Here is a 12,516-nt window from a genome sequence, read left to right on the forward strand (position 1 = left end):
ATCTGAAAACCAATATTGCACTGATATTGCAATTAATTTTACATGCTGCATAACACAAACTGGGAAAAAAGTGAAAGCTGCTGAGTTGAATGGTGCAGAAGACATCAGTCAGCAGTTTAGTGATGAGGTGAGTGGAGAACTTAAGATGTACAGAAAGACAAGTCAGCCAGCATGCAAGCAGGTAGGCACTTTTTTTTTGGCAAATACAACTGTTAGTTAAATAGTGATAACATACAGTTCCCAGACAATACCGGCATTTTCTTAAATGGCACAAACAAGAGGTTACAGTAAGTATTTCTTTAACACATAGTCTGTTGCTTATACATTTGGAAGGAACGTTTCAGAAGTAAAGCAGTGCAAGCCAATTTATAGCTGTAATATTTGGCTTTCAGTCTTCCCCAGGGCGAGCAGGAGATGGCAGTGGGGCAGGGAGATGACAATATTCCCTGCTTGGATCTCAGTTTAGTATATACTTGCTCACATACACGTACAAGAAATAATGTATTTGCTTGTGGTTTGATTTTTTATTTTATTTTATTTTATTTTTGATCATCCTAAACGTTCGATCACATAGAAGCAGAGTTCAAATTTGGATTCTGTTTTTTTTTTTTTCCCAATTAAAACACTGTTGATTTGCCTACAAGAAAACAATATATGTGCAAAGCAGATGATACTCTTTTTTGTGAAGAAAGTCCTAATTTACAACAGCATAAATATGTAAATTAAAATAACAAGCCCAGTTGTTACAGTGAGTTTTAGTCATGCTACAAGAAAGCAAGAATACAAGAAATGCCACAACAAAGGCAAATCAGGCCTTCAACAAAGAGGGGCAGGGTATCTAAACAGATGTTTCTGAGAACAAACCTCTATCAAGCACAACCTACCAGTTTTCATGGGAATAATTCCTTAACTAGAATGAATGAGAAATAAGCTAAGTTAAACAAGGTGTAAAAGAAAGCAAGATCAATTCTCAAATTCTTAAGGTGATCATGAACAATTTTACAATCATCTGACATTTTTCTTCACATTAAAATTGCTTTAAGGATACAATTCTATTCAGCCAAAGCTTACTTCTCTGCCTATGGCTGCTTCTAGAGGTGTTAATGGAAATAACTGAAGGATACCAACTTCTGCCACTTCAACTGCCAAATCTGTCACCTTCTGTAGAACAGTGATAGGACTGGGTACGTACACACTCCCTGCACACAAAGGACATGCAAACAAATTCCTGGGGATTAATTTAAAATGCAACAGTACAGCTGGCAGTTACCTATGCTTAGCAAGAGCAAACGCTGAGGATATGTTGTGTGCTTTAAGGACTACACTATTTTCAGGCTTTAGCTGCCTCTGATACCAGGAAAATCTTCCTTCTATTTAGGATTTGCATCTCCTGCAGATGTGGGTTAGGACAGCTAGAACTATGGTCAGATCTTCTCCATATGTTTTGAAATTGCTGCCTGACAGATTTAATATTATAGGCAAAGGCAGAAGATAGAATTGAGCACCAGGGCACCTATCAGGTCAGGCTGTACTCAAAGGCAGACTTTCAGATCCCTAGGCACTTTAATAACAAACAGTTAAGGTATCAAGGTAGAGCTCAGCTGCCTGCATGGTTAGATGGCTGCTAAGTAAATCTCAAGCAAGTAACCTCTTCAGATGTTTAATACCATTGTGAGTCTGTGATGTTAGAATTGTCACATACTCCTTTGTTTCCCCATTGTTTCAAAGAGCTAGGGGCAGGGCAGAGCTTACAGCAGACACAGATCAGGCTGAGTTGTTTCTGCAACCCCTACCTGCCTAAAATCTCTGAGATCACTGTAGCTTATTACTGACCGGTCTGTCATTGCTCAAGTCAACTCAGTATTTAATCAGTGGGAAGTACTTTCAGATTTGATATATTTTGAAAATAGTTCTACATTGTTAATTGATCATTCCCCAGTTTAGAAGGCATTACATGAAATAATAACACACTATCATAATTTTTAAAGTTCAACTACAGAAGTACATAGTAGCCCTTTTCCTACTGTCACATATACTTTCTTATACCAGTATCTAAAAATACCATTAATTACAAAACAATAAAATGCTTTCCCACCCACCTTCCTATGGTAAGACACTCCTCAGTGAAGGCAATTGTGTGGTATTTGGTCATTTACAAAAAAATTATCTTTATGACTGCTACCATCCTAAGCTTTCCTTTTTTTCAGTGCTTACCTAGGACAAAGTTATTTTTAATGTAATCATATGTGCATTCAGGACTTTAATGTTTTTTTTTAGTTGCCTCTCTAACATAAGATCTGTCTTATATTGTCTGTTATCACAAGCAAGCCCTCCACATTCAAAGTTCTTTGAATTTACTTCCATCTGGGAATCTGAGACAAGCTAGAGCACATGAAAAAGGATTTCAGATTCCTCACAAGGTTATTCATTTGCAACAGGGCATTCATAGCTAAAATCTATCAGTGATCCTTTTCACTTGAGTCCTTGGTTTTGTGAGCAAAGATACAGGAAAAGAATAAAAATCTAGGTTGAACCAAAGAAGCTTTTGAGAAAGTTACACTGCAGCAAAATAGTAGCTCAAAGCAAAACCATCTTTTACCACTGTTGTCTGAGCCGCAGCCTATGTAGATTGCTCTTTCCTCAGAGTATCCTTGAAAATCTCAGGTAAAGAATTACAAGTCTACATAATTTATCATACCATCAAAGAAGATAATATCTATCAGAAAAATTGCAACTCCTGAATACCCACAGGCAGTGAATGTACCCACATCAGTTTCTTCTCTTTCTCCAGTCTTGCACTGCCTGGGCAGCAGAGGCATGTAAGGTAAGAAAATCATATTGTACATCCTTCTCTTGTGTGCCACACCAATACCACTGTGACAGGATTGTTTTAGCCCACACATAGGGCAGAGGACAAAGCAGAACTAGATCGTTATTTTGTCTGTCAGTAAAATAGCATTAAAATTAATGTGCTGATCCATGGTTGTTTGAAACGAAGATTCTGTAGTCATCCACTGTTCATCTTGTTTATGCTGTTTAGGGAAAGGAATAACACTGAAAGGCAGCATGCCATTTTGGGGTGACAAAATTAAAAAGCAGTATTTCAGTACAAATTGTTTTCCCTTAGTGCATCTCTTCACCATAAAACAATGACTAGATATTTCAAACATGGAACTTGTTTTGAACATGAGACTTCAGAATATCACTTATATATCAGGCAGAATATCACTTTGCATTTTAAAAAAAAGTCAGTGCTACTGACAAAAAGTTCAATTTAGCATTTAACATCTACAGTTTCTACTTTTAATATAATAAAATTCAAATTTTATAACGGTAAAGGGATTTGAAGAAAACGTTTGCACATTCCTATTCCAAATTTCTTTTCATTCTGTCTCCCCAAAAATTACACAAAGTCGAGTCACTTGGGTTCCTAGACAACACCACTTTGAATTGGAAGATACAACCAAGGAAAAGTTTGGGGGACAGGGTCTTACCTTTGGGGAATCAGCTTCTAGATAGATTAGGAAGGGGAGCTTATGACAGAAATGTGATATGAAACAATTAAGTAGAAAATACTGTTACATTTTAAATTTATAGAATTGGAAAATCTTATTTACAATGGCACTGCACTTATACTTCCTTATTCCCATTATACTTCTCTATACAAAATATCATTGGTTCATTTTACATTTTTTGTGGATTAAACTTAAAAGATACTTAAGTATTTTGAGTACAGTTGAAGTAGGCGTGAAAAGAAGTGACCAGAAGTGATGCAATCTTTAAATTATTTTCACTCCAATATTAGTAGATCACATCAAAATACTGGGCTCTTCAGATAGCTATTTCCAGGGCAGTGATGACCACTTCTTTTTCAAGAGGGGAGAACAAAAGCAAGCAGAACAAACAGAACAGCTGTTGTGCAATATCCGGGTGTAGGCTGGTGGTTCATTACACAAGCATCAAGCATGCTCAACTTCATTTTCCACTGTAGCATAACTAAGTTGCATGCAAATATTTGTGTCGTGGTGGTTTTTTTTTGTTTGTTTTTTGTTTTTTTTTTTTAACAAACACACATAGTGAATCTGTGTTTGGACCTTAGAATATTTGACTGGACAGAAGCAAAAGGAAACCTCAAGAACTAAAACTGCAAGATGCTAGAAATCTTTCTGATCCCTAGCAAAATGTTCTAATATTGGTTTGAATCTAATATGTAAAACACAACATAGTAGGAAAAAAAAAATTAAAACCTTTTAGAAGGAAAGCTTGACTCCTTATCTTTTGCATTCTCCGAGGATATCAACAGCGTCTTCCACACAGCAGTTTTTGCCATCTCATCAGAAATGTTTATCACAGATGGATCATCTCTAGGCAAGAATAAAAGTAAATACACAATAAAACAATTGGCAATCATTCTTCATTAATTATTAACTATACAAAAGCCCTTGGAAACTGATAGTGGTGACAATAAACAAACAATACAATTTAAGACAAATCTTAGCACTTTTTAGCATGCTCCTCATCCAACAGCAATTAGTTACACAACATATTTTATTGCTGTTAATATAATTAACAACTAATAGGAAATTTTTTAAATTTAAAACTTTAGAATAGTCTAATTGGCTACTAATTTAAATAAAAGTTAAAAATATTCTTAAGTGCATTATGATATTGATTATTCATTAGATATTCCTTGAATACTGATAGGCATGGGCCATCAACACCATCTCCAGGAAGCTTGTTCTGTGAAATTAAATATTTGCCCAAGATCTCACATTGTGCCAGTGGCATAGCTGGATTTAACAAGAATTCTAAGAGCTCCAAACAGTTATCAAGGTACTTATGTTTGGAAATGCCGGCTGCTTTGAAAACAATTTAAAAGCTACCAAAAACATGATAAAGTCAAAGATTAAGTGATCTAAAAAAATGCCCTGATAAAACAAGGTAATCAGTAGCTTTAAGCAGTAATGTGTAGCCCTTAGCTATACCTGGACTGCTCTGAATATGTATTTTTACACTTAAGAGTAATAATCCTTAGGTTAAAGACTCTGTCTGTACATTATTCCCAACTCTGTGGCTAATACTTGGTTTGACAGTCAGTAAGATCTCGGTAAACTTGTTTTCATGTTGGTTGGGGAAACCCTTTTATCAACCAATGTACTGATCCTTCTTTTTAGCTGTAGGCCTGAGGCCCTTGCAGTACAGAAACATACATATTATTCATGCAACTTTACCCAAGTGAACATGCTATAAATGGAGATCACACCTCAAGACAAAATATGTATTGCTAATATAAATAGAAGAAAAATGTGTAGAAAAAAAGGAAAAAAAAGAACATTAGAAAAGTGATAAATCAAAAATAAGAAATAGGCTGGGATTTTGGATACACAGACAGTAAAATACTACATCTATTTGCCTTAGGATATGTTAAGATAACATTAAAATATAAGAGATGGCCATTCTGGAATAGTTTTCTATGAACTTGTGGTAATGCAGAAGTTCCTATCAGCAGACGTTTATGAACTTTCTGAAAACTGTAAATGAGAGTAAGGTCTTATTGGGCTGGCCAAGTGTGTTATTACTGACAAAACAGAACTTTTCATACTTAAAAGTTGTTCCCTCATTCCATTAGGCCTCATCTGCTCCAGCCAACTCTTAATTTACTTACTATCTCACACATCTAGGATCTTAATTAGAACGTTACAAAATATGATATTGTAAAGAAGCTAGGTTTTTTTGAAGTATGTTCAAGACTGTTCCTGGCTCCCAGCAATCATGAGAGTGAAGGGTTTGTCCTTTCTACATCTTCCTTTCACACTGCGTACGTCAGAAGCCAAAGTTACTTCTGAATAGCCGAATCCTGCTATCTTGTCCAAGGGCAAATGAAGTCCTCTTCCTAAGGACTGTGATATCTTATGGAAATACCAAAAAGGGGCACAGCTTGTTAAACACTGCATGATATGGTTCAGTGCACAGGGCTGTACTCTACTACCAGGCACACATTCTCCTAACATTCAATGAACATTAAGAATAAATATGGTGGCATGTTTATTTTTATTTAATTGCAACTCACCTAAAAGAGGAAATGTATATTTTACCTGTAATGTCCTTCTAGCGGCAACTGAACAGTCCCTTCCTCCTCCATTGCTAACATACTTTGTTCTTCCTATGAAGAAGGAACATAGATGTGAGACAGGATATATTGTTATGACAAGTTAACTTTAAGCATCTTATTAACTATTTGTTAATGATTTCTATAATAAGATTCTCTTCAACTCTTAATTTGAATATTCAAGATTGACACCCCCCTATTTCAAAGCAATGTCTCCAAATAATGTTACTTATCAATACCAAATAGAGGATACACTTTTTTAATAAAGACAAAGAAAACTTAGTAATGAGATGGTGAATGCTAAACATCACACATAACTAGACACACACATAGCATCACTAACATACAGAAATTAGGGCAGTCAAATATAAGTTTGCGCATAAAGTCTAAATACTGATTAAAGTTTTATTGCAATGAAAGGCAGTGCAACAAGATGCCAATATTAATTTTCACTGGAACAGAGAAAATAAATTTTTATGATTCTATGAGAACTAGATGTATCTACAACAAATCTATTGTCAAATGATTATGACTTTAGTAAATCTTCATCTAAGGGGGAGGGGAGAACAAAACAGCCTCCCTTAAGTACTGCCTCCTGCCTGCAAGAACTAAGAAAAAACAGTCTGTCTTTCAGACCATAACAGCTCATGGCTCCAAAGATTTAAGCTGAAGGAAGACTGAAGGCTCCCCACCACTGTTAGGTCAGGAAAACCACAGCAGTCATCACAAGACATTAGCTATGATGAATATCTCTGAAATAGGAGTGGCTTAAGGCCTAAATTACAGGCAACCATGTAAGTAGGTGATTCTGTATGCTTCCCCATGATCCCATATAGCTCTTGTGATCAAGCAAATTATGAAAGTAAATCAGTGCATATGTAGCAGAACAGCTGCCAGGAGGTTAATATTCCTTCATGTGGAATAACTATCAGATCCTGCCCTATACCACTGCACAGTGTGTGTGTGAGCATGGCAGACACACAAAGACCTGTTCTTTTTTCCCTGTATTAGATGGCTTGGTAACAGTTTACCCTGGTGTTTAGCAGAAAGCGTGACTTAAAATGACATTAGCTTTCCCAAAAAGAGAAGCATGCCATTACCTGGCAGGCCACTCAAAACCTGACATATCTCACACACATTGGTAAGCTGGCATTAGCTGGAAGAGTCGAGATGATTTTCCACAGTTTCCTCCATGTTTTACTACTACAGCTATTTTAAAAGTTGTGATTTGTTTCTTCCTCCAAATGAGAGAAGTCACTTTTGTTCATTCTGGTCTCAGAAAGACTTGATTACACCAAATTGCTGACAAAGGAAGATTAGCGAGAAGAAGGCATAAAAAAATATCCACTATAAATGTAGAAAGCCTTGGAAAAACACAGCCTAAAAATATAAAAACAACTTAAGTGATGAAGTGATCCAATGAAGTTTCAGATCTTGTCAACTATATTTCTGAATATTCTTGTGGGTAGAATACTTCTATTTTTAAAAGCCGTGTGATAGCAACTCTCCAATTAATTCCTTAGGCTACATGTCAGAAGTTTTATTACTAGTTAATTTTGTCATTTCCAGGCTTCACAGCTTCATAAGTTTTTTGACAGTTGAACAGTTTTAATAATAGCTCCAAATATTTAGAAATGCCAAAATGTGTAAAAATAGCCTCTCAAAACAGACAGTGAATGAAATAAAGTAACACCAGTAGATTTTCCCAGTAGATTGTTTTATGATGCCATCTTACCAAGTATGAGAAGAAAAGTGACATATAACCAAAATATGAGTAACAAAGAAATTTTTCCAATAACCAGATCCAAAAGAAGAGAGATACCTTAATTACTTTTTGTTACTCTGAATTATTATGAAAGCTAAATACTGTGATTAAATAACACTGTTGTTTTGTTGTTTTTGTTTGTTTCTTTCTTTTGTTTGTTTGTTTGTTTTTGTAGTTCAAAGGGGAAAAAAATCAAACCATGCATTTTAACTTCATCCTAGCAGCCTTGCAGGCATGTCATAAATAGTAACCATAGTATTTATTACCTAGGTAGGGCTTTTCCCCAAAAATGAATTCTGTTAAAGCACATTACATGCATCAAAGGAAGCAAAGTTACATTCTCCAGATCACAGCTGAGGCAGTAAGTTGTCAAGGGCCACAAAAGAATGCAAAAGGGAGAGAAAGTTAGTCCTCATGACTACGTTCAACTTATTAGCTCATGTCCTATTTCTGTAAACAGACTTAGCGAGGGGAATCCTTACACATATATAATTTCACTGGTGTCAGATACCTCATGACTTCCCTGAGGATAAATTGCTGATTTTTCCATTCACACTGTCTAGTTCTTGCAGTACCTTTGTATCACCAAAATTTTATGCCTCATGGGTCCCAGGCCTTTGCAGAGGTCTTCAGGGTAACTTAGAAATTGTGTGCAAAAATGTCCCTACAGCACTTCTTCCTGAAATGACCACAGCCTTCCAGGACAACACTGGAACAGCCTAGACCTTTGCCTCTTAACGCCACAACAACCTTACATCATACTGGGGCAGGACACACAACTGACATTTAAAAGAACCAGGCACTGACATATTCTTACAACTGCTCCCACAGCTAGTGCTTCTCTATCAAGACCTGACTTTCATTTATTTAGTCCTATGACTTAGGGACACAGTCCTAATGCCCCCCCTAACAGTTGGCATCAATCAGGTAGCTATAAATATCAGCAACAAAGGAGAAAGCCATCAGGCCCCTACACAGGAAGTTACTTTATATTCCCCCAGCTTTACAAGATATTCAAACAAGTAACTCAAGAAGCACGGTCTCAGGGAAAATGCTATCAGATGCAAAACTGATGAGAAAACTAAAGTCAAAAGTCTGAAGATTCGGTTAACAGGGTAAGCAAAGTCACTGACATTTTTCACTAGAAAGTGGAAGTAAATTGTTTCTGCAGTGGCAGAAGGGAAATGCTCATCCAAGGTATAGCAAATCTACCTGTTGCATTGAATATGCCTTCATTACAGAATTTTCTCTAGTTGTCTAGAGGAGATATTGGTAATGTGTTACAGAAAAAATAAAACCTACCAAACCAAATGGAAAACAACAACAAAACCATCCACAATCCCAAAACAAAAAGAACACACACCTGAAACCAGGACCCACCTCTTTCTCAGCATCTTCTAGTTTCTTTTTCTTGCTCTCAGGCATCAAATCATCTAACCAACTGAGCTCCCGTTTAGTGAAAAAGAAATCCATGAGTTTTCTGACAAATACCAAAGCTAAGACCTGCAATGATCATTATTCAAAGAATTAGGAAATTAAACAAACAAAAATGCACAGTTATACTTCCCAAAGTCACCGCAGTTTTCAGCTGAAATGTTATCCTTCATACTGGTCAGGCCAACACCTGGACTTCCTTTATTAGGAATTGGTGTGAATTGAAGCATTTAACAATGATGGAGGTTCCGTAGCTATCTTTTATTTCACATTATTGAAATACTCAAGAGATCATTACTTAGCCAGCAGAACAGAATTTTATTTCCAGCAAGGTATGGAAATAAAGTTCCTCTATGCAATAAACAGTCTTCTTTACTAAGTGACTGTTCTTCCTGCAAAACAGGAAACAATTAAGCACTACGTAAACAAAAGCATCATATCACTTTTTAAAATTAAGAAGAATTTTCTTTATGAAAATACAGTAGGGTCATCCACAGCTATAAACTAAGTGCAACCTAGAATCAAATTTGAGTTCATATACATAACATTATTTACATAACATGAATTGTCCTTGCATACTGAATTAAAGCAACACTGTAAATGCCCATCCACAACTAACTTTTTTCTTCAATAATAATTACCCACAACTGAGAAGAAAATGATTTTTTAGGGGAAATAGAAAATATTCCATACCATCATGGGAAAGACAATGGCAGCTCTTGAAACCTTTATAATCCACAGGAGTACAAGACAACTCAGCTGAATTACAGTGAAGAGATGGACTTTTCTAAGAGGAACATGCCTCAGATAAATAAAATCTGGCTGATGCTTTGCAGGCATCCAGAATAATTTTATCCTGTCAAAAAGCTGAAAGAGATATTTTTAAAAGTTTGCATCAAAATGAGCATCAAAACATGCTGAGATTCACAGACTACATAAGATAGTATGGATATCCTAAGAATCAGGTTTGCTGTTCTAAGCATAAAAACTGTGCAGAAGTTCAAGTGCACAGAAAGAAACTACCACAGTTACAATCATAAGCTATGAACCTATGCAAGTCCAACAATGGACTTGCAGTCCTCTCCCTGGTTCAGCCACCACAGTAAGAGTAAGAGTCACATTATTTATGAAAAAATTCATTATTTGGTTAGTCATACGTGTCAAGTTCCTCTTATACACTTGTCTTGTGTAATTTCTATTGCAGAAGTGCTGAGGTACCAGCATCCATTGAATTACATGCAGTACAGTCACATTGAAAGATAAATCCTGCTCTGTACTGTATAATATATGATACAGAAACAAAATAGTTACCTTATAAAAATATCACTAAGATTTCAGGTGACGAACTCGGCGCTAGACAAAGTAAGAATTCAAAGTAGATGTGAATCTATTGTGAATCAAACTGAGTGGAAGCTAACTGATTCTATCAGGTATATGCACTATTATGTTTCTTATACACTCAAATTTTGTTTGTCATGTGATCTTTCTGAGTATACTCTGAATGTGCATCAGTATCTCATGAAAGGGACCCTCGAAACTTTGAGTTTGTTTCTATCAGATGGGCTAAAATTTAACGCCAATTAACGCTACAGTAGTGTACAAGAAATGGCACATACAATACTCAATCTGACTGTCAAAGTGTCTGGCTTGCACCAAGAGCTCATACTTAAGGCCACTACAAGAATGCTGCCCTTCCTCTAGGCCTGCCCTACAGCTCTAAAGCCAGAAATTTAGTAGCAATTAAGTAAAACAGTTCCACCAGCTGGGGAATTTATTTGCAGAGAGATCTTCCAAATCACACCTCTTATTTTTATGGCACTTACACAAAAGCCTCATATAGGCAAAATTCAAGATCAAGTACACCACTACCAAGGCACTAATCTGGAAGCTGAAAAGGCAGCAGGCAAGCAAATGAAAGGGCAGACAGGGAGAGGGATGAGATCCTAATGGTTGTTACTCAGACTTTAGACTCAGTGAAATAAGCACCTAACAAAAATATTGTGCGCAGTGCCTAAAGGAAATACCCTAGTTAGAAAGACTCCATTCTCCTTTTTAAGTAAGTCACTTTCAAGAATTTAAGGCTGGCAACATTCCTTTAAGATCATGCATAAAATAATTGATTAAAATTAGTTCCACATTTAAGAGAAAGCGCTGTAACACAATCTTCTTGAATGCATTTTACCTGAATTCCCTTTAGAGATGAAGCACCCATGTAAAGGAATACTCCGTAAAGTACTGGCATAGGGATAAACTGCACAAACAAAACAAGCAGAGAAAGGGAAGAGCATATTAAGTAGAATTTAAAAATATTAAATGCTAGACAGTTGAAATTCAATGTGCCATATGCCTGCATTAATCAGACAGGTTGTAAACTCAGATTCCCTCAATTACAAATTAATAATGATACCCATGGTAAAAAGCAAAAGATGAATCTGTCTCTGCAGTTTTATTTTCCTTCCATGGCCAGATCTGAGGCCAACATACTTTATTCACTATTAATAAAATTAACAGAACTACAAGAAAAATGTATGTGCTAGATACATACTTAAATCTTTTACTTAAAGGACTGTTCGGGAGTAAAATTCTAATCTTCAAAAGCCTGTTCATGATGCACACAAAGCATTTCATGCAGCCAATGGAAAATTTCTGCACTGTAAGCATTTAAAAATGGTGGATGACTTTCATGGAATGGCAGGGAAAAGAGAACTCAAAATATTCAGACACTGTGTATTAAGTGTGTAGGTTACAAAATATTTCCATAAATCAGCATCTGTTTTATATACTTAATGCATAAAACTTTATATACTTAATGCATAAAACTTGCTTTCACTGAAGTGAAGTTATTATAGTTATTATGATGTATGTAAGAAGTTACCGCACTGTACAAGCTCTAAAGGCTTACTCCCTTCACTGTGACAATGCGCAAGTCTAAATTCTGATCTTACTGAAGCCAGCGGCAGTACTTACTGATTTCTCTGTGGCCTGACAATTCTTAAAAATATTATTATGTATATAGATATTATATAAGTATATGACTAGATATCCAGTTTCAGGACACTGGTGAGCACTGTGAGATAATTTTTCTGTTCATTGCCAAGTAATTAACCACAAAAAACTCTCCTGCAACTGTGGGAAATATTTTTTTAAAATTAGCTAGTAATCACAACATGCTTTAAAATTATTTGAAGACATTTACTTAATGATATAG

General features: G+C 35.9%; 1 protein-coding gene across 7 annotated transcripts in view; it reads right to left on the reverse strand.

Moving 5' to 3' along the window:
- SLC4A10 (solute carrier family 4 member 10) overlaps positions 1–12,516 on the reverse strand; it is a 154,439-nt gene that overhangs the window by 2,363 nt on the left and 139,560 nt on the right. For 4 of the 7 annotated variants that reach the window (XM_040703804.2, XM_040703803.2, XM_015289719.4 and 1 more), the window contains exons 20-24: positions 11,491–11,559; positions 10,002–10,175; positions 9,255–9,377; positions 6,096–6,163; positions 4,248–4,364 (exon numbers count right to left, since the gene is read on the reverse strand). In XM_040703804.2, the coding sequence (XP_040559738.1) occupies positions 4,248–4,364; positions 6,096–6,163; positions 9,255–9,377; positions 10,002–10,175; positions 11,491–11,559 (551 nt within the window). Of the gene's footprint in view, positions 1–884; positions 911–3,494; positions 3,534–4,247; positions 4,365–6,095; positions 6,164–9,254; positions 9,378–10,001; positions 10,176–11,490; positions 11,560–12,516 lie in introns of all 7 variants that reach the window. The other 3 variants (XR_001467521.4, XM_015289724.4, XM_015289722.4) reach the window with 3 other exon arrangements.

Source organism: Gallus gallus, chromosome 7 (assembly GCF_016699485.2).
Source record: "Gallus gallus isolate bGalGal1 chromosome 7, bGalGal1.mat.broiler.GRCg7b, whole genome shotgun sequence".
Taxonomy (NCBI): domain Eukaryota; kingdom Metazoa; phylum Chordata; class Aves; order Galliformes; family Phasianidae; genus Gallus; species Gallus gallus.